The sequence below is a fragment of the Desmodus rotundus genome, chromosome 7 (genome assembly GCF_022682495.2).
Source record: "Desmodus rotundus isolate HL8 chromosome 7, HLdesRot8A.1, whole genome shotgun sequence".
Lineage (NCBI taxonomy): Eukaryota > Metazoa > Chordata > Mammalia > Chiroptera > Phyllostomidae > Desmodus > Desmodus rotundus.
In genome coordinates this window covers 1,608,361-1,630,752 of record NC_071393.1, presented here as the reverse complement: position 1 = coordinate 1,630,752, position 22,392 = coordinate 1,608,361, and the positions used below count along the sequence as shown (strand labels likewise).

At 57.9% G+C, this 22,392-nt stretch overlaps 1 protein-coding gene across 2 annotated transcripts in view; it reads left to right on the top strand.

The window, feature by feature from the left end:
- The first annotated feature begins 412 nt into the window (after positions 1 to 412).
- Positions 413 to 22,392, top strand: part of TMEM132C (transmembrane protein 132C) — a 158,885-nt gene continuing 136,905 nt past the window's right edge. For both annotated transcript variants that reach the window (XM_053928916.1, XM_053928915.1), the window contains exon 1: positions 413 to 684. Coding sequence is in view for 1 of the 2 variants with exons in the window: in XM_053928915.1 (XP_053784890.1) it covers positions 600 to 684 (85 nt within the window). In the remaining variant the exon portion in view is untranslated. The remainder of the gene's footprint in view (positions 685 to 22,392) is intronic.

Sequence of the window (22,392 nt, the reverse complement as noted above, 5' to 3'; positions counted from 1 at the left end):
TCCACGTCCCCGGCTCGCATTAAAAACCAGGGCACGACCCGAAGTTAAGGCCCCGGCAGGGATGACCACCCGGCCTCGGCGACCACCAGAGGGCGGGCGGGGAAGGGTCCCGCTCCGTCTCGGGCACCTGCGCAGAGCTCGCCGGGTCGCGGAGGCGGGAGGCTGCCCTCCCCCGCGCGCCCGCTTTCCCGCGCGTCTGCTGCCGGAGCCGGGAGGGCCGCTGCACCCCGCCGCTCCCCTGCGGCCTGGGAGCGTCCTTCCTCCTCCGCAGCCGCAAAGGGCCCCGGGCCGGCCGGGGGCGGGGCCTGCGATGGCGGGGGCGGGGCGGGGGCGGGGCCGGCCGGGGGCGGGGCGGGGGCGGGGCGGCCGCAGCTGCGGCGGCGGCTGGAGAAAAGTTGTCCGGGCCAGAACGCTCGCTGCCGCGGGAGCCGGAGCCGCCGCGGCCAGCACCCGGCAGGGCGGGGCGCCGCCGCCCGAGCCGCACCGCGCCGGCCGACTCGCTGCCGGGGTCGCCCCGGGACATGGAACAGCCGGCGGGGACGGCTGGCCGGCGCTGCGCCCCAGGCGGGCGGCGGGCGGCCTGAGCTGCGGGACGCAGGATGCGCTTCGACGGCGCGGCCCCCCGGCCGGTGGCGCCGCTGTGCGGGGCACTGAGCCTGGTGCTGGGAGCGCTGCTGGGCAAAGGTAAGGCCGCGGCGGGCGTCGGTCCCGGGAGCCCGGACGCTGGAGCCGAAAGGCGAGGTGTCGTGAGGACCTTGGCGAGGGCGCTGGTCCGGTCCCCCAGCTGCGCACCGCGGACGTGGGTTTGGGGCAGATTCCGGAGCTCTCGGGCGGGGGGGCGTGGCTGACGGGCACTGTGTTTGTGCCCCCCGCTTAGCTGGGTGAGCACTGACCCCAGCGCAGTTTCTCTGTGGACCCCGGGCTCAGCCGCGGGGACCCGGCTGCTTTGCCCCTGCCTCCCCGCCCCGGCCCGGTCAGCCGGGGCTGGCCCTCCAGGAGGGCCGAACGGGCCCGGGCACCCCTCCCCAGCCCGGGGGTCCAGGAGCCCACCTCGGCCCACGGAGGGTCGCGCGCTCGACGCGCAGCACCCGGAGCCCTCGGCCTGGCAGGACGTGGACCCCTCGGCAGCCCGAGTCCGGGAGCACGGGAGGGCGGGGGCGCCTGTGGGACCCAGACCGGCTTCCCCGCCGGGGTCCCGGGTCCCCTCCCTCAGTCTCCTCACCTCTGCAATGGGAATGCCCAGCGCGCTTGACGCTGAGGGGGCGCCGTCAGCGAAGGCGCGGCCCCAGGGAACCCACAGAAGCCTCCGTTGCTGTTGTTTCGTCAGGCTAACGCTTCTGTGCGTGCGGCCCGGGAGGCCCCGGGGCCGAGGGGCGGGCGCGGTGGCCCCGAGGCGGGAGCAGCGGGCGCGGGGCCGCGGGCGCGGAGACTGGCGGCGCGCGCAGCTGGGAGCGGGGTCTGCGCGGAGACCCGGGAGGGCGCCACCTGCCGCTGCTGCCCGCGCCCGCTCTGCGCGCCTTCCCCTCCAGGCCCCCCAGGTGAGTCTCCTGCGCCCCGGGCCCTGAGCCCTTCAGCCACCTCCCAGCGGGTGAGGGCCGCAGCCTCTCCCTCCCAGTGCCCAGCATTGGGCTGGAAAGACCCGGGAAGGTCGGGTCCGGAGGGACGAGCTGCCCCAGGAGGTTCCCAGTAGCGTTTGCTTTCCCCAAGTCATTGCGCACCGTCTTAAATTCCGGAGAAATCCTCTTTCCTCGAAGCTGCAGCTTCTCAGACACACAGCAACGGGACGAATTGTTCCTTTAAGTAGGGCGCCCCCCCCCCCCAGTGCAGGTGAACAGGTGTGGATGCACGTGAGTGTGTGTGTGTGCGTGTGGTGGGGGTACTTCTCGGCTAAAGGGCAGCCTTTCCGGAAGCCGGCGCCTTCGTTCTGCTATTGGCTGTGGGTGCCCTCGTCTCTGGGACTCCGTTTCCCCAAATGGAAAGTGTCCATTCAAAACCAAAACCCCTTCCCCCAGATACTTCCCAGCGGCTGATGCTGATAAAGGGACCAGTGGATGGGAAGCACGTGGTAGAGGCAGACGCGGCCCTTTGAGGCTGAGCCGGGGGTGGCAGCCCCCGCAGGGTGTACCCCCCACCTCTAGGAGGGGATTTAATCAGCCGGGAGCTCTGAATGCTGATGGTGCTTTTTAAAAGGTAGTTTTAGGCTCTTTAAAATTAAAGCTCACATTCCTCCCCCCCCCCATCTAGAGGATTTTACTTTTGATTCAGAGGAGTGTCGGTTACAAACGCCCAGGAGGAGGGGCGGGGGTAGCAGCGTGGTTGGAAAATGAAGCCGGGAACTGTGTTTGGGGGGGTGGTACTTACACAGCCAGGGTTGGGGTCCCAGAAATAGCGGGACCTCGAGGCCTCACCCAGACCCCAAAGCCGTCCCTTCCCCGCTGGCTTAGTACAAACCTTGATGGGGGGAGGGGGGACGGTTCTCTCCCTGCTTTTCCTTGGCAGGTTTCACCACGTGGTTTGGGGACCAATTACTCTGCAACTGTCCCTCCGCAAACTAGTTCCCACTTTGTTTCTGGGGACCAGAAGCCACAGCCCAGCACCCCCCCCCGAATCCCCCACCGACGGGGGCGCGGGACAGTGCTGCGAAAGCTCTGACACTTGTTCAGCTGTGTTCTGCCTAAAAAAAAAAAGGGCATCTCCGGCTCTTCCGGCCCAAGGATTTAAGAACTGATTTCTGGAATCTTTGAAACCACTGATCAATTGTTAATGCCACGTGTGCGTTTATTTTCGACTGTGGACTTAGAGGCTCTGTAATGCGCCGGGGTCTGGGGTGGTCATTGCTCTTGGAAGGGCTCCTACACCCCCCAGGGAGGCTTCCCAAGGGTGCGGATGGGGAGCGGCGGGCGCGGTGGCGGCGTGTCCTGGAGTCAGGGGTTGAGCCAAGAGCCCAGATGGAGTAGAGGAAGCGCGGTGTTGGGCCGAGATGCTGGCAGCTGTACCATGTCACATAGGGGACCCCTGGGAAGGTCGGTCAGAACCACAGCCCCTCTTCTGAAACCTGTGGGGCCACGTGTGTTTGAAGATTCAGGATTATTGAGGTCTTTGAATGGCAAGATGGGCGGTGGCTAGGTAAGGCAGGTAGAGGCCCGGGGCCATACCCATGTTGTATGGGGTTGTGCCCGTTAATGGCAGACATTGGAATTTTGTGTGAAACATACCTGTATTCACATAAAGGAGGGTAAAGGCTCAAAATAGCCTCATTTTGCTTTGGATCAGTGTTGGCCACCCAATGAGTTAAAAAAATATAAAGCAACTTCTGGATTGTCCGAGCTCTGGTGTTTCAAGTTTCTCACTAGAGAACCGGGCCTGCGGCAGTTTTCGTGAGTGGGAGGAGGTGATCACACGCATGCCTTGGGCGTTGGGGATAGGCGCACCTTGTCCTTCCTGGGCTTATAGCACATGTCCTCCGTACATGTCCCTTCCTGTTCCTCACCTGGAAACTCCCTGCCCCCCCAAGGCGTCTTCGAGGGACTCCAGTTTCTCAGAGGCCATTCTGTTCATGGGGCCGTCCTTGTTCTCTCTGTGTCTGCTGCTGGTCCCCAGAGCTTGGAAACACCACCACCTGCTGACAAGCACTGTTTTGTCCACACGGTGCTTGAAAACCAGAAATGAATGGGCTCCCCCAGTGGGGAGAATTCACATAGAAAACTCCAGATTTATGACTTCCCTTCGGAGCGCGGGTGCTCTGCCAGCCTTGGGTGTCCTCTGCCACATGGCGCCCCCACACCAAAGCTGAGCCTGTGCGTCCCCCCCCCCGCGATGGGGTGTATTCAGGTCCCCTTGCCTCCCCCTTCCCACCTCCAGCTCTTCTTGGCTGGTCTCAGGACTCACTGTTTAGCTGGAACACAAGGGTGTTGGAGCCGAGCAGGGAAGAGCTCAGAACTCCCAGTTACGCTGGTTGTGCGAGAGCAGAGGTTACAACTGAGCCTGGGGAGTAGGAGATACTTCCCACATCCATAGTCCTAAGGAGGGTAATTTAAACAAGTCTTTGGTGTGTTAATTGCAGTGAAAGGGAACATTACGGAATTAATGGATTCAATGGAGAGTCTGATTGATAGAATGTTTTTACAGTAGCCTACTTTGTTTCCGAGTCAGGTGTAGGAAGGAGTGATTTGCGTGGCGGTCAGAGTCGCCCCTTGGAGCACAGAGCTTTAAGTTTGGACAAATGCACACACTGAACCCCACCGCGGCCGAGTCATAGCACACTTCCATCAGCCCCAGACTCCTCCTCTCGGGCCCTGGCCACCACTGACTGGCCCTGCCCTCATAGTTTTACCTCTTCCCTAACTCCGTAAACCTTGGACCGTGCAGTGTGCAGCTCCAGAATCTTCCGTCTGGGACCGAGCGCGGTGCAATGAGCGCTCACTGGAGACCCGAGGTGCGTGCCTTTTGAGCCCTTCCCGGTTGAAGGAAGGATCTCCTCCTCTTTCTGGTGATGATGGAGATAGTTACTGTGAATATCCACCCGCAGGCTTTCCTGTGCTCGCTGGTTCTTGTTTGTTTTGGGTAAAAACCTGGGACCTGGGTTGCTGGGCGTGTGGGAGCTGGGCTTAGGACGTTATCAGAAACTGCACACTCTTTTCCCACGGGGCGATGCTGTGCGTGCGTTACCCCGGCGATACGAAAGAGGTCCCACCAATGTTTACCTTCAGCACCGCGAATGTGGCCCATGTTGTTCTGTTTGATTTTTTTTTTTTTTTTTTTTAGCAGTTTGAACAGGTGCATAGAGGTAGTTCTTTGAGGTTTTCATCCTTGCCTTCAGGACGGATGGTGAGGACTCTTTCTCGTGTGCACTTGTCATCTTATATCTCTGTGGATGAAATGTCTTTTTCAGTCTCTGCCGGTTTCTTACATTGCTTGTTGTTTTCCTGTTATTGATCTCTGAGGGCACCTTATATATTATGGATGCAAGTCCTTTAGCGGATGACTGTTTACAGATGCTTTCTTCCCCGTGTGTGTTTGTGGGACAGCAAAGGGCCCTGATTTTAATGCAGTTTAATATATCAATTTTTTTCTCTCTCTCTCTGTGTCCTTTGCTGCCGCATCTGCGAGATCTCTGCCTGACCCAAGGTCACAAGGGCCGTCCAGGTGCCTGTAGTGATGCCCAGGTGCTTCCTGTTCCCACTGATTTGTCACCGCTTCCCGTGGCCAGTCTCCGGGAGGGAGGGGCGTGGAAATCTCCAGCTAAGTTGAGGGTTCGACTGCTTTTCATTTTAATTCTGTCGGCTTCTCCTTCGCGCGTCTGGAGCCCTGTTTCAGGTGCACAGACTTAGGCCTGTGCCTCCTTCGGGAAGTGACTCCTTCGTCATCACGGACTGTCCCTCTTTGTTCTTGAAGAGACTTCTGGGCCTGAGGTCTGTCTCGTCTGAGATTAGTGGAGCTGCTTCAGCTTTCTTCCGATTTGTGTTCGCCTTGTGGTCTCTTTCCTGCCTTTCGTTTTTGACCGATCTGCGTCTCTGTGTTTGATATTGGGTGTTTACAGGCAGTGCGTGGCGGCGTGTTGCCTATGGACCCAATCTGATAATCTCTCCCTTTGAATCATTGTTTTTAGACCACTTATATGTAATACAATTACCGACACATTGGTTTTCTTCATGTTCCATCTTTTCTTTACCCCTTTTTTCTCCTTTTTCTGCCTTCCTTCTTAATGGAATATGCTTTTTATCATTCCATTTTATCTCCATAATGGCTCATTATGACATCTGCTTAAATTTCATGATTATATGTCTTAAATTATTATTATATTGCTGTACATTGTCTTAAGGTTTACAAAATACAGCTTTAATTAATCAAAGCGTACACTCAAATTATGCTATACTGCCTTATATGTTGTGTTAAAACTGTATACCGCCAATGTTTTTTTCCTGTACATGTAATTCATTTCAAATGTGTACATCTTCTATCCTACGTAAGACTAAGTACATTTTTCAATTAGACATTATCTGTACCTACTGTGAAGAAGGAAAACAGGTGTTTAATTGGCTTGCGCCGGCTCCTGAGCGGGTACTTCTGAGAGCCCTGAAGCTGTTTTCTCTGCAGGACTTGGTTCTCTCTCTTGCTCATGTGCCGAGCAGCACGGAAGTGTTTGCGCACTTTAGGGGTTTGGAAGTTACTGGTACAGAGAGAACTACGGGAAAATACAGCCCGCCAGCGTCTGAATTAGCACAGTTTCCAGATGGTGCTACTCTCCTGGAAGGACGATTCCTTGCCCCTGCGGTGCACCCACTTCTCCGTTCTCATCAAGGGTGGGCTTGGGGGCGTGTGAGGGGTGTGAGGTGTGCACCTGCCGAGGCCTGGGGCCCCGGGCCACTCCCAGACTCGGTACCGAAGACCGTGTGTTCTGCAGGTGACACGTTTTCTCTGTCCTCAACACCCTCACGCTGCCGGCACCATGGGAGCTGTCACTGTGGATAATTAGGGAGCTCGTTATCCCAGAAACAGGAGCTTATGCGGAGCCTCAGCCTGCCAGTTCCTGGAGGCACCCGCCGGTCAGCCGCCTCCGACTGGTAATGGCAGAAATGTATCAGGCCACCTCTGGAATGAGGGGTTGGGGCTCATGACCCCAAAGGTCCCCTGAGGGACCAGGCCTCCGCGGAGCTTCAGGGGCCGCCTCTTCCAGGGTCCCTGCGCTTGAGCTGCCGTCCGACTTCGGGACGCCGCGGTTGGGATCCAGGGATTCCAGGCTCTTCGTTCGCTTGTGTTTCGAGTCTCCTGGTCTCGACTCCAGGAAGGAAGAAGCCTGTGGTTTGGGGCGGACTTTAGAATCTCTCGGGAAGCCCCCTCAGAAACGCTAACCCCCAAACCGATGAAACCAGGATGTTTGGCAGTGGTGCAGTGCAGCTGGGGACAGAGGCAAGGCTGATGATTTTTATCTTCTGAAAGCTGTCCAGGTGATTCTGAGGTGTGGCCATGGAGGAGGACAGGCGCACCTCTGCCGCCCCTCTGTCTGGAACGGGGGAGGGGTTTGAAGGGCAGTGCCACTGCTTTGCACTCAAGGGGAGCGGATCTCCCCCACTCCCTGCAAAAGAGGGGGTGTTGTTGTAAAAGCAGGTGGGAGGGATGCTGGCGGCAAAACCCACCAGTGCCCGCTTAGACACCCCGCGGAAATCAGAGTGGAGGGCAGCTCCCCTGAGCCCCCGCTTTTCTTCTGTGGAGTGGAGGTGCCTGCACCTGCTGTGCAGTGTTCTCAGGAATGTTTGATGGGAGAAGGGGCCTGTGGCACTGGGTGCAGGTGGGAGTCTCCTGAGGCGGCTGTGCCCGGTCGTCCCCGGCGGGGGAGCTAGTTCTAATAGCAAGGTACTGTCTCGCGGTTCTGGAGTTGGAAGTCCAAACTGGTGTGCTGTGCTCTCTCCCGAGACTCTCAGGGAGGCTGCCCTGCCCCTTCCAGCTGCTGGGGGGCCCTTGGTGGCCCCTAGCATCCCTCGGCTTGTGGCTACATCCCTCCCACCTCCGTCTCCGCCTTCCCATGGCCTCTCCCCTGTGCACCTTCCCCCCTCTGTCTTCCGGGGACACCGGTCATTGGCTTAGGGCCCACCCTAATCCAGGACGCTCTCCTCTCGAGCTCTTTAACTTCGTTACAGCTGAAAAGCCCCCTTGTCCAAGATGGTCAGGTCCGCACATTCTCAGTGGGCCTATCTTTGGGGCGCCTTTCAACCCAGCACAACACAGTATGACTTGGCACGGTAACAGTTCAATAAATCATAGCTATTACTATATGTCTAATTATCAGAGCCACTGAGAGGGAGAAATGCACAATGTAATCTAACAGAAACCACCCATCGGTACTTTACAAATAATCGATGATAATGAAAACAAAAAGGAGCCCCGTGGAGGTGACAGGATCAGGGAATAGGAAAAGCCGGCCAGGCGTGAGGCAGCCTCCCGTTACGAACCCGAGCAGGGAGCCGGTGGAGCATCTTCTGCAACACCCATGGGTGTGCTTCCTGCTGAGATGCGGCCACGGCCAAATTCCGCGTCCCCGCGGCTTGGCTGCCCTCCCGATGCTCTGCCCAGCACCCGTCTCCCCTGGGTTCGCAGACTCATCAGAACTACCTACAGTGTCTCCTGCATGTCCCCCGGGGGGAATTCTTTCACCCAACTCAGCACTTGGCTTCTCCACCTTCCTTGCTCCATCGCTCCCTCTGGGCCCTTACTGGCCAGGTTTCCACGCTGTCCCCGTAGACCCCGGGGCTGCAGGAGTGTGGATGTCACCCACCATATCCTTTGGCATCTGCTGGCCGATGAGCCGCTCTTGGAGGCAATGAAGGAGCCTCTGATCCCCAGAGTGAAGTCAGGACCTTGCAGGCAGCCGCCTCCCACCCCCAGCACACAGAGCAGAGAGCTGCTCTATTGCGGAGTTCCAGCTTAGTGATGACTTTAAGCCAAAACAACAGCCGCAACAACTTACACCATCGACAGATGGGACGTTGAACCCCAGTTTTGTCTCCATGGGAAACAAGGGGTTGTTGTTTGAGTCCCCGAGACAGTGTCCCCCACCTGCTGCACAGAAACAGTGGTGGAATGTGCATGAGAGCATCCAGCTCATCAGCCACGGCTGCTTTGGTGCAAACGCAGAGAAGCCCAGCTTCAGCAATGGTGTCAGAGCCGCAGCATCTAAGGAAGGAAGAGAAAGAGGTGGGTGGGGTGAATGTGTTAGGCTGGGCGGGCTCCAGGCACGGCTGGATCAGGGGTCGACCGTGTCTCTAGAGAAGGCTTCTCTCCGGCTCTTGTCTCCCCATCCTTGTGGGCTGTGGTTTGGGGTCGTCCTCACTGTCACCCGCAGCACCAGGTTTCCGTTCTGTCCGCACAGCGCACCCAACAGAGACTGCGACTTCCCAACCGATCATAGGAGAAGTTGGAGTGAACCTCCTGGCACCCCCTGGGGTCCCGGACCCAGCCACTGGGCAGGAGGGAATGGGGTGCCCTGACTGGTCAGGTCTGGGACACACTGAGGTCCTCTGCGCCCACCCTGCTGGGGCAGGACGCAGAAGGCACGGTGGCCCAAGACAAATCGTCTGTATCAGACAAGCGAGTGGACACCCAGTGGGCAAGCTCCCAGGCACCCAAGCGCTGAATGGAACAGAGGAAGCCCCCGCCAGGCGCTGGCTGCTCTTTGTGGGCGTGCTCAGGTCGAGGGCCTGCTGGGCACTTCTGTCGCTGAGCCGAGGACCCCACAGCCTTCTCCACCTCCCCGAGCGCCTCCAGCCCCAGTGGCCCTCTCTTGTTGCACGTTTGGTCTGGCTGGCATGCACTCGTTTGCCCTTTCCTTCCGCCCGCACCCATCCCTCCAGTTCCGTGTGGTTCTGCACGGCTACAGTGAGGTTTCCTCTCACCGCCCCTGCCCGCCTCCCCGGGGGCTCACCCCAGGACTCCAGGGGGCTCCGGGTTGGCGTCCAGGTTCTCCTGGCTCAGCCGAGGAAAGCAGCCCTGAAAGGCTCCCGGCTCCGGCATCTCGTTTTCAGGGAAGGGGGATCCGGGTGTGCCTCTGCTTGCGGGACTCTGATGCTGCAGCTGCCTGGGGCTCCGGGCCTCCTGAGTGCCCCTCTCTCCCTCTCGCCTCCATTCCCGGCCACCTTCTGGGTCGGTGCCCAGCCTGGGGCTCCACTTTCTGTATTTCCCTGCTCATAATCACACACGATGAATTGACTCAGAGCGGACGTTTCTCATTTGCCTTCAATCTCCACATTTTCATCTATTGCGCTGGGCTCCCCCCAGCCCCCATCACCACCACGAGGTGGATTGGCAGAGAGGTGGCCTTGGGGTTGGGGTTCGCGTCCCATTCACAGAGCCAGGACTTCACTGCAGGCCCGCCCCCCCAGTGGTCCCAGTGTCCTCGGCCTGGGAGACGTTTCTTCATTGAACGTCTGAACCTCCTGTCCCCCAGCCACACGCATTGTCAAGAGCTTAGCCACTTTCGTAGTCACTCACCACTGCCCTGTAGTCACAGCCCTCAGCCGAATGACTCACAGGAAGACCGGAATGTCCACTGTCCTCGGTGCGCAGCAGCAGAGGGGCTTGGGGACCCCCACTCGGGCTCTTCCTGACCGGAGTCGGCCCACGTCGCCCTCTGGTCAGAGGCCCCGGTCAAATCCCAGGCTGAAGCTACAGCTGCACAGTGAGGTACAAGGTGCTGTGTGAACTCTGACCCCCTTGCCCCCAGCCCCCCCCATGCTGCTCCTGGCCCCCACCGCCCCAGACAGGCCCCTGCCACGTGCCATGGGGTGCCCACTAGATAACCACGTGACGCTCTCAAAGGTTCCTGAGGTGCCCACTCAAAGGCCATCTTCTCCGGGCGCTCTCCCTTGTCGATGGTGTCCGCTCGCGCCCATGTTGGCACTTCCTGCGCCCTTCCCTACCCCCTTCTCGCCGCCTGATCGCGGGTTTGGCTTGTTTACCCTCTTCCGCTGGAATTGGAGCTGCGTGTTGTCTGTCTCTGCTCTCTCGTCGGCCCCAGTGCCTGGCACATACGAGGCCCTGATATTTGGTGAATGAATGAATGAATGAGTGAGCGAATGAATGAATGAGTGAGCAAATGAATGAACTGATGACTTGCTTCTGCCTGGGGCTTCACAGAGTACCTGTCTCCCACTCCGAGACCCTGACAGCTCAGGGAAACGGGGAGGCGAGTTTCCTGTGCTGGGCGTGACCAGACGGCCCCCAATGATGAAAGGTCTCTAACGGAGAATGGCACCTGTCATCCTCCCTCGTCCCCCTCAGTCACCCCAGAAAATGTCCCTATTGGATTGCGGGTGACAATGCCCCTAATAAGCGTCTCAGGTGTGCTGGCCAGAGGCAGCATCGTCAAGCCGCCGACTTTGTTTCTGCCTGGCCCATCCGTCTCTGTGCCCGCAGCCTCTTCCCTGCAGCAGGGCCCAGGAGGGCCCCTCCTTTGCAGCTAATGGGTTCCCCAGACTGGCCACGCAGGATCAACTCAAAACACAGACCAGACTGTCCCTGCAAACGGCGAAAACCCTCCTTGATCAGGACTTCCTCTGGACAGCGGAGTGAGTAATTGCCGAAGTGGCGGGAAGTGAATGCACGTGGAACAGGATGGGGGGTGATGCAGTTATGCCAGATGAGTCATCAGGTGTGGCTCCGTTCAGGTGTTCAGGTATGACATCAGAATTTTTTTTTAGTTCTTTTCTCAGAATTGTGTCATTTCCAGGTTTTGTGCGGTGGCTCTGGGCAGTTTCAAGGTCACACACACCCTTGAGGGGTCAGCTATCCTTCCCCCGAAACCCAGGAGAAGCCATACTGCGTCTCACTGGGCCTGGTTTTGCTTCCCGACCCTTATCTGAACCAGTCCACCGGGTCTGGGAGTGCCAGTGCGCTCTGCCTCTTCTGGCTGGGAGCCGTGGAGAGTTGTAAGGGCTGAAAGTGGGGTGCAGAGGAAAACTGGGGCCCCACTACCAAGAAAAGGGTGAGTGACTGAAGCCTGAAAAAAAAATCAACAAATACTTCTACATCCCGAGTTCGGGTGCACGGGCAGCACGGAGGGAGAAGACGGGGAGCGGTCCTGCCCGCCAGTCGTCTCTCTGCTCCCCAGAACCCGCCCCCCCCGCCCAGGTAGTGTGTGTGAACAGCAGGCAATGGAGACACGCTTTCCTAATTGAGTCTGTGTCACACCGGCCTGAACCAAGGGTAAACAAACACCATTTATCACTGCCTGTCAACCCAGCCCTCCCTTCAGCCTCAGAGACACAGCAGGACAGAGGCAGGCTGGAGAGGCAAGGGCTGGGCCCGGGGGAGCTGCTTTCCCGAGTCAGGACCTCGGCCTCACTTAGCAGGTGCAGGTGCCAGGCAGGAAGGAGGCCTGGTGCTCGAGCCCACCTGAGTCAAGTCCCTGCTCCGTGGTGCCCCTTGGGCTCACTTGCTCCCGGACCCCAGGGAGCCTCAGGGTGGAGACCTGTGTGGTGGGCCTGGGGAAGCTGGTCTGTCTCTCCGAGCTGCTGAAAAGGGTCCAGGAAGTCGCTAACGTATTTTTGGCTTCTTTCCCCACTTGCCCACATCCCAGATACAATCTCCGTTCTTCTCCATCCTCCGCGTCCCGGGGCGCCCACCCCTGCAGAGGGCAGGTCCTGGGCCTGCTGGATGCTCCTGGAGTCGGCCTGTGGGGGCGCTGGCCTGAGGTTGGGGAGCAATAGAAGGGAGAGGCCGGAATATTCATTCTCCACTTGCTGCCTGTCCCTCTGTCCCCACGACTAACTCCTGTCGGGGCCCCCGTCCAAGGCCCCCGCTGTCACTGGGCTCAGTAATGCTCCCTCTCTTGCCCCCTCTGGTGGTAACTATTTCCCATGGCTTCTTACCTTTCGGCACCCAGCATCGCGTTTTCCGTTCTCTCCATATGCAGCCGCCACGGACACGGGCGCGCACAAACAAAGCTCACTCACACACGGCCGAGAACAAACAGCTGGGCGTGCGTTGCTTTTGTTTGAACATACAGAGACGGTTCTAGAACAAGTGCCTAGTGAGCACTGTTGTCCCCAGAGCCGTCCCAGAGTCACTGACTGAGTGGACGGGGACACCCCGGAGCCTGGGTGTGTCTACTGGCCGGCAGCGGCATCCTCCCACAAACCACAGCAGAACCTCCAGGCCAGGGCCCCAGCGTGCTGCGCCACTGCCCCGATCCTCAGACCCCGAGGCGCTGTGCCCTCTCGTCTGCATCACCTCCGCCACACCACAGTCAGCCCCCCAGTATTCGCTTGAATTTCATGGTGTCGGCACTTGGGAAGATTGCGGGCTGGTGACGGTGTGGCACATCCCTCGGTGTGGGTCTGCGTGATGTTTCCTCAGGATTACCAGATCCCGAGTATGCGCCCCCTGGCGGCCGCGTCCCAGGAGGGCTGCATTTTATCAGGTGACGCATGATTGAAACCCCGTCACAATATCGACGAGGGTCTCTTGGGTCACTTGATTCAGGGGGCGTCTGCCAGGCTTCTCTGCTGTGAAGTTGCTCTGACTCTCTTGAAATCAATAAGTGTTTTGTGAAAAAAGTGTTTGGAGGTGATGTCAATATCCTGTTCCTCAGCAGGATTTGAATGTTTCATTTGTGAATTTGTTAACAGAACGGGCTCATGCCTTTTGTTCGTGCTCTGTGGCTTGTATTTCGTTACTGTTGCTGTTTATTCCGATGCTCAGAACATCCCACATTGGCCGGGGGAGCTGTTTCATCCTGGCTTCTGTCTCTTTGTCAGGTCTTTGTTATTCTTTAAGCAATTCCTTCCTTTCTGGATACAAGATCTTCCAGGCTCACCTTGTAATTTCCCAGCCCCAGACCTGAATCTGCTCCGTTCCCTTTAGAGAGCAGTGGTGTTTAGGAACCAAAATCCAGGCACCAGACATGCTCATTGCTCTCTGGGTGCGCCAGGTCCTCTCAGGGGACAGGGCCAGGGCATCACCATTCACACATCGTCATGTGTTAGAGTTCCCACGGCTGCCACAGTCCTACCGCAGCAGCACGAGGCTCATTCTAAATGTCCCCCTTTCCGTATTTGTGACCCCTGCTCCTGTCTCCACGCCAGGCCATCCTCCCACATGTCCCCCGCCTCAGTCCCTCAGGTTCCAACACCCAGTGGCTGCCTGCCCGCCCCAGGCTGTGACAAGCAAACCTGTCTCCAGGCAGCACCACTGGCCCCCGGGCCCCGCTCAGCCCCGACGGAGGGGCCCTGCTTCCTGAGTTCGTGCCCACCGTGTGCCAAGGACTTCCTGCCTCGTGATGTCTTTTTAACTTTTGCTTGGAAGTAATTTTAGGCTTTAAGCAAAGTTGCAAAAACAGTGCGCAGAATCCCATATCCTTTTCACCTGGATTCTCCCACACTTATTGTGCCAGTTTTTCTGAAACCAATTGCGAGTAAGTTGCACACATGACTCCCTTCGTTGGTAACACAAGGGCGCTATCTCATGTGACAGCTTTGTCACACACACACACACACACACACACACACACACGTGCGCACGCGCGCTGTGTTCACGTGGTGCCCTGTCAGTCCCACCGACGTCACTCATAGCAAACCAGAACAGTGTTTCCTGGTTGGAAACCCAACCCCGGGTCACACCCTCCCGTGGCTGTCACACCCCTTTCAAGCCTCCACCCTTCCTCCTCTCACACACCTCCCAGGAGCCGGGTGCCCCCCGCCACGGGTGGGTCTGAGGGAAGAGCCGTCTTCCCTTTGAATCGGTCTGGCCCTGTGGACACAGAGGCTCCGAGTTTGGGTGGTTCTGTGCTTGGTGTCACCTCACTGTCCCGGATGTCCCCGCTGATCTTCTGTGGGAAGTGCCTGAGCCCACAGGGACTGGGCTGTGCACTGTGACAGGACTGAGAATGGCCAGGTGACAACTGCAGGGACCCTGTGTGGCAGCTGGAAGCAGTCCTTCCTACTTGCGGACGGGCTGGGCCACACTCTTGCCCCCGAGGCCCCCACACCCTGCACCAGCATGCCGCTTGTTAAGTTACCGGTGCCCTTCAGTGACATCTAAGGGGAAAATGACAGATGTCTTGCTTCTGCCCACTGCATCCATGGCCCCTGGCACCACCAACCCTTCTCGGCCGTCTCACTTCTGGGGAAAGTGCTTACTTACACACACAGACACACACACACATACACACATGGGCATGCACACTCTCTGGGCCCGACATTACTTTTTAGGCACGAGGGAATCTAAACCATTGTCAGGAGAGGAAAGACCCGTCTCTGCGGTAACGGTCCTCCTGTCAGTGCGTCCATCCCCGTGAGTCAACCAAGCAGCTCCATCTGCTAAGGGCGACTGTACTGTTTTCTCCCTCGACGGAGGTGCTTGGTGCATGCGTGGAGGCAGCCAAACGCACACACTCGCACCGTCCTTCGAAAACTCGTTTGGGAGGGTGTTCTGGAAGCATCTTCAGGGACAGAAGCACGGCCTGGAACCTGTAAGCCGGTGTTCTGTAATTTGCAGTCTGTCCTGGAACGAATCTCCCGATGTTTGCCGCGCACTAGCGTTACCTGCCTTGCACTTCCTTAATGACTGCGCCCCGTTTCAGATCTCTTCCCGGCACTGGCTCTGCCCTGAGCCAGTGCTCTCCTGAAAGTCACTCTTTTACATGCTAATTGCATCCCCCCCAATATTTAAATAAGCACATAGCTGATAAGGGGTTTGAACGTCCTTGTGTGTTTTACCCTAATTCTCTCGCAGTTGCTCTCGGGCGGCGGGGGTGGGGCGGCTGGCAGGGCTGATGCCCGGGCTTGGCTCTCAGGACTTCAGTGCCTTCCCCGCACCCTCTGCTCTGGGGTTTGGAACCAGGGTGTCCGGACAAGGGGAAAGAACCATTTCTTAACATCTTGAAACAGCGGAACTGTAGACAAAGCAGGGGCCGCTCGCTCTCTGCAGGCACAGGAGGCAGTGTGGCACATGCCATCACAACCCTGAGACCGGGGAGCAGTGAGTCATCACACTGGGAGGTCAGCCCCATCGAATTACCGGGGTAGCGGCTTCCGTAATGGGGTGCTGGGTGGTTCCAGCCCAGGCCATTCCCGGGCTGTAGCCCACAGACCCACACCGAGGGCAGCGTTTCCCGCCTTGGAACATGAATGCTCTTTTGAAATAAGTCTACAACCCCCCCGATTTTTCTGCACTTCTCCCAGAGGGGGAGGCCATTCCTGAAGGACCCTGCTCTGTCTTCCACGAGCCAGGAGCGTGCGGGATATTTGAACTTTGCCTCCTGGGGTTCGTCTGACAAAATGCAAGTCATGCTCCAGTTTCCCAGCAGGAAGCACTCAGCAGCGTTTGGAACGGCCCAGGGCCCCAGGGTTCTGAGGAGCACACACCCCGCGCCCCAAACTGGAACCTGCACATGGGCGGGAGCTGTGGGTGGGCATGCCGCCCTGCTGGTGGGGCCCAGAACTGCAGTCTTCAGACCCAGAAAATAGCCTGCTGACCCGAGCCAGAAGTGGGGTCCCAGAGGGAACTGGGGAGCTGAAGGAATTTCACACCCGTTCGACCAGCAGCCAGGAGGCAATCTAGAATTCTCTGGAAACACAGCCGGGGGGAAAGTACACACTCAGCAGTGGAATGAGGCACCTCTCTGTCCTGTGCCCAGGAGCCGCTGTGACTTCCAGCCTGCACCTCAGGTTCAGGCACCGTTTGAATCCTGGAGTTCAGGGTTTCTGCCTCTGTCTCCAAGGGGCCACAGCACCCCTCTCCAGGGTGGCAACTGAAAACGTCCCCAGATGTGTCCAGAGGCCTTTCCTCTGGGTGGACAGTATCTGAGGCTAAGGCCAGGAGCTGTGAGTGGAGCCCATGGGTTGAGAAGGAGCTGGAGAGAGAGACAGAGGTGGGAGAGTCTTGGAGGGACCACACCCCGGGGTAACTTCCTGCTTTCCCTGGGTGTGGTTGGCTGATCCCTGCAGCATGGGATGCGCCCGGGGTCACACACCGAACCCCTGTGCAGGTGGAGGGCCTGTCTGCCCTCGGGCTGGGCCACTTCCCCACTCACTGCTGCGTCACGGGGGTGCGCCTGCCAGGCTCCCTGCCTCTGGTCCCCACACCTGAGAGCATTGGGGGGCGATGGCAGGAACTGTGGGCAGGCTGAAGGGGAAACACCGACGGGGAGGCAGCCCCCAGCCTCTGTGACTGGCGCTGGCCTCAGAAGGCACTACACACCCCACCTCGCCATTGTCCCTCCACTTAGGAGGTTCGTACGAGGCGTCTCGCTTTTCACCTTTGGTTTCTTAGCTCTTGTGCCCCCTGTGACCTCCAGTCCTGTGCTCAAGCCCCAGTAAGGGTTCAGTCTTAAATCCTTCCTGTTTCTCTATCCAGATCTGGACAAAGTAGCTTCCCTCTGCCCCAGGCAGGTTCAAGGCCACGAGCTGCCTCTGTAGTCAAGACTCCCGATGGAAAGGGAGCGAGGAGAAGCACACGGAGGCCCCGGGACAGGACGCCCATCTCCACTGACCGCGGCTCCTCCCCGCTCCAATCCCACATGTGAACCTCCGCCCGACTCCCCCGTGGGCGCTGTGCAGGGTGAGCGGGCGGGCACTGCGTGTCGGGCTCCTCGGCTGCAGTACGAGGGGCCCTAGAGTTGGGTCTCGTCTCTGTTGGCTGCGTTGGAACCTCAGTACCTGGAGCAGTCTGGGCTCACAGTCGGCACTTCAGCACGCAGTAGGCACTTCACAGGTATCCGTTGAACACAAATATGTAAGAACGCAATGAAACCAGTTAGTGGCTTTCCACCAGCATTTCTTTTTTTTAATAATCACAAAATTTTAGCGACACTCGACACTCAGTGCCGTGTGAGTTTCAGGCGCACGGCGTAGCGATTAGACGTTTATGCGCCTTACACGGTGGTCCCCCGGAAGTCTGTCCCAGCTGGCAGCATGCTCAGGATTTCTCTCTAACGAGAGGAACAGGATGGAGGCCCTCGGGGGCCTGTCACACGGCAGGTTCCTCTGCGTCGTGTGCTGTCTCGCCTTGTCTGACATATTCCTTATGGATCTTTACAAAAAGTTTAAAAACCAGTGAGCAAGACCCCCGGCTGGCTTTTCACAGAGAATGAGGAGCTGGGTGCATAACTGTGACTGTGTTGCGTGTCTGTGAGCGCAGGGCATCCCTCCAAAAATCCGGGCCTCAGCCCCAGTCTGGCCTCATCATCCCCTTTTCCCCAGTCTAAACCCGCGGCCCAGCCGTTCTAAACGACAGGGTCCCAGGACCGCCCCCACCAAACTGTTCACAAGCTTAACCGTGTATTACAAAATCCAAAAAAACAAAAACAACTTTTGGTGATAAATCAGGAAAGTCACAGGGAAAGTGGGTTTTATTTTGTCTTTAGTGCAAAAGAGCATTCCCTCGTCCATCTGCTTCCGCGTGTCGGGCACACCACCCACGGGCGGGGGCAGAAAACCTGCGTTCCTTCCTTCCTGGAGCTCACTTGCTCCCTCTGGAGTGCCGAGGCCCTGGGTGCCCTTGCGTGCTGGCAGCTGCTTGTGCCATAAAACAGGGCTGGCCATTTCTTCTTCTTCCCCGAGGACTTCGGATTGCTGGTGGGTGAGGATGGAGCATGAGAGAGCTGCAGTTGGGGCGGAAGCGTCTGTCAGAAGCAAGCTCGTTCACAAACCTCAAGCTCTTGCCGTCTCTGTCCCTCCACTGGCTGAGGTCAAGGATACCGCCTGACGATCAGGGGGGACCATTCTGGTGACGACCCAGCCTCCCTCACAACCAATCGGAGCGCTGTCCTGTGCCTTCTCCCTGTCACCTCCCCGGCTTTTATTTTAATTGCTGTGCTCCCGAAAAGCGAGGTTCCCAGTAAATTATTCATGGTGCTGTAATGTTTATGTGATCGGAGTGATTATTGTGAATTTTCATAAGTAATGACCTCAGTCCGATTCCGTTTGGCACAGAGCAGCTCCCAAGGGCACCAGATGACCGGGTCTCAGGGGTAGTACCCTGGGAACCCGTCCTGGGCTTTGCGCCACAGGGGAATGGCCAGGGGTTCGCCCCCAGGAATGGGGGCGGGGGGTAGCTTGCAAAGTAGAAGGAGTGGGGTCCATGTCTGGGAGGGCACGGGAGGCCCCCAGCTCAGCGTCGCTCTCGGCACGCCTCCTGTGTGAGCTGCACGGCAGTGCCTGTCACAGCGGCCTGGCAGGAAGGTAAGGTGGTGGACGGGGACAGACACACGGCCGACTTCTGAGGATGCTTTCGATCGGGACTGGGACTTTCTAGGGGGCGCCGCCGGAGAGGACAGAACATGAAGCCCGTCCGACAGTCTTGCCCAGGGGTCACCAGAGGTCAGGCCAGCCACTGTGTTCAGTGTTGAGCAACAAACTCGGGTTCCCCCAACCTTCCTCCTTTGTCCAGGGTTCTGAGCTTCCCCGGTCAAACTCAGTGGCCCCAGCCGCTGTGTCTCTCCGAGTTCTTGAAGACGGGGACTTTGCCATGTTCACCTCCTTATCCCAGGGGCACTGCGGAGTCCCCAGCCCGTAACAAGAGTCAGACAATTCTCCAAACAACGAATTAACCCTGTTTCCCTCAGTCCCTCTCAGCGCCTCCCTTTCTGCCTTGGGTCCAAGTCCCTTGATTGCCTCTATCTCCCGAAGTAGCAGAGCGTTTTAGAGAATATTTGCTGATTTGATCTACTGAGCTTATGGCCTGGAGTCTGAGCCCAGGAGAGAGGACGTGGAACTGACCCAACACTCAGGCTGGAGTTCCCCGATCACCGCCATCCCGGGGTTATTATTATTATTAGGGCGCTTCGAGGTGCAGAGTAGCTGCTTCGGTACAACCTGGCACTCTTTCCGTAAGCCAGACAACTCCCACACTCACCGCTACCGCGCTTCTGTTGCTCTGGGGGGTCACCATTGTTCTGTCTTTTCCGCAACATCCTCGGGGCTGCCTCACCCTAAAACCGCGGTCCGCGCATGGTCACAGGCTGGTCGTCGGTGGCATTCGGGGGGCGCCATATATTCTTGTGGCGGGAGGCACACACGCACTTTCCACAGCTTTCTTTTACAAATGGCAGGGGACCAACCGGGAAGTTCCCTCCCTTCCCATCCCATTCATCCTGTTGGAAATGCACGGAGTCCCAGGAAAGGGTGTGGCGTTAGACTTAGCTCAGAACCAACCCCTGGAGCGGAGAATGGACTTGGACTTCAGTTGCAGCCCTGGCTGTGAGGCTTGTGGAGGAGAGGGTGGGTCAGACCAGGCGAGCAGTTCATGATTTTCTCTAGCCTGACTCATTTCTCTACCTTGGCGGTCATCTCTGTTAATTCTCAGGGTTTGCTACACTTACGGTCCTTTCTTCTAGGAGGCATTGAAGGAAATACTGAATAATGCAAATAAAAGGTATTGACCTGGGTGCATTTTGGGGTCCACTGGACTTTCCGACCTGCCTGTCCCTCGGAAACTCATCTGTCCTCTTTGGACCGGATGAACCCCACATTTTTATGGACAGGGTTTGGGGGGGATGTAACTGTAATTCTTCCAGATAGGGTTTTTTTGGGGGGGGGTTTCTAATTGCTACGGGCAGATTCTAGTCTTTGCTTGTTTAAACTTTCATGACTCAACAGAATGAGTCAAGACGTGGTTTTTAGGGGTCGGACCAGCCAACTTTGCACGTGGCCCTGGTGCACAATGCAAAGCAGCGACCAGAGGAAGTGGCTGCCGTGATGGAGGTGACGTGGCGCTGACTGCTCGTCCCCGGTGCATTTTCTGAATGCCGCCGTGGTGCAGGAGTGGGCCGGCCGCCCTGGCCCCCAGCTGACGTGGGGCTGGCGGCTGCAAATGTTGTAAGTTTGTAAACGCAGAAGGGCTCTCGTGTGGAGCCATATTGATTTGGAGTCATAAATGGATTATTAGATGGTGCTCCTCAGTCTTGCCTCTAAGTGACTCACGGCCTCGAGGCTGGCTCCGGGGCTCCAATAAGCTTCGCCTCCCCGGGGGGTGACTGTCTTCCCTTAATTAACACTGTCGCTCCCCACGATGTCCCTCCTGTGCTGGGTGGACATTAACCGAGGCCTGGGGACACTGGCTCAGGGGGCAGTGTGGACTTGAGCGGAGAGGATGCGACTTCAATCCTTAGCCCCCTCTCTCTCGCCGTCCTTTCGGAGAGCAGAAATATGTGCTCGACACAATTATTATTATTATTATTATTATTTTTCATTCAGTATCTCATCTGACCTTTTCTCTTAGGATACCTACGTGATTCGAAGGGAGCACTCCGAGTGCTCTGTAATCTGCTCTAATTGTAAAACTTATCCCTTAAACAGAGTGGAGTGGGGGGTACTCAGGGCCGGGGGCAGGGGAAATGGGAGGTGCGGCCCCAGGGTGTGCGTTTCTGGTTACAGATGCGTGCGTTCTGGGGGTCTCCCGGGCAGCCTGGTGTCCGTCGTTAACAGTACCGCACCACACACTCGCAAGGTGGCAGCGAGCAGAACTCACATACCTGCTGCCAAGGGTCTGTGGGGCCATCCGGAGCCCGCGTCCCCCCCAACCCCCCACGTCTGGACTCCATGATCCTCGGCCCCTGCCTGGCTCACGTTCTTGGGTTTCTGTGACGTTACTCGGCTGTTCCCCACCCCACGACGGGAGGTGATTTCGTGTAACTCCCAGGTGTCAGCACGGGGCCGGGTGTGCAAAGCCCAAACCAGCACCGGAGCTGCAGCTTGGCGCCCGCAGCACGGGAGCAGCATCCGTTTCGGTGATGGAGCCGGTGTCCGCGGGGGCCGCACGTCCAGGACAGACCCAGGGGGAAATGCGCAAGTGAGAGAGGAGCAGCACAGGGAGAGCTGTTGAGGAAATTCACTCCTGTCTCCCTCGTGGAAGCCGCCGAGTCCCCGTGGGCCCAAGCCTGGGTGAACCTGCTGGAAGATGAGAGACTAGGGAGGAACCTTGCCAGCTGAGGTCATGGTCTTATTCTTATTGTTAAAAAATCCTCACTTAAGGATACGTTTATTGATCTTAGAGAGAGGGGAAGGGGGAGAGAGAGAAGCATCGATGTGAGAGAGAACGAGCGATCACTTGCTTTCCGTACACACCCGGACTGGGGATCCAGCCCTCAGCCTTTTGGTGCCCGGGACAAGGCTCCACCCAGGTGAGCCACCAGCCAGGGCGCTGGGCCGTGTGTGAGCTTACATGGCTGGCAGTCACGGCAGACACACGTGCAGGCCCTGCGCTGTGAGCTCATCACACGGAGATTGTTTTAACCCAAATAGGCATGGGGCGGTTTGTCACATGCAAAAGCTGGCTGATAAAGTTGGTGCCACCAGAGTCCCGAGTGACAAATAACTACGTAACTAAAAAATATCTCCGGGGACATTCGCACATCCTTTTCTTTACCTCCCACGATGGGTCGAATGCTTTCTGCTTCCCCTGGGAACAGACGCAGGGTGGCCGAGCCCCCTTGGGCACCCACCATTAGCATTTGCTAAAATCACAGAGGCGTGTGCGTGCATGCGGAGCTTTGGAACGCAGCAGGTGCAGCCTGAGGAGAAAGGGTCAGCACATGTGAAACCGTGGCGGAAAATTGTCTTGCAGACTTCAGAAGCCGAACTTCCGACTGTCTCCACTGAAAGACTCTGTAGCTTTGACAGCTCATGGGTGGACAAAGAGGGTGCTGGCCAGTGCCTTTGGAAAAGCTCACTGGGTGGGCCAGGATGGATGGGAAGGAAGGTTGGTTTGGACGTGGTGGGGGTGGTTAGAGGGGCAAAGTCTGAGCTGGCAACGACCCAAACCAACCTTCGGAGGCTGGAGTGGCCGCAGACCTAGGCTGAGACTGGTGTCAAGGATGGCTGGTACCCAGGGGTTCCCTGTTGGCAGAGAAGGCAAATGGGACCCGCCGTCTTCTCAAGCTTCCCAGCAGCCTTTTCTTGG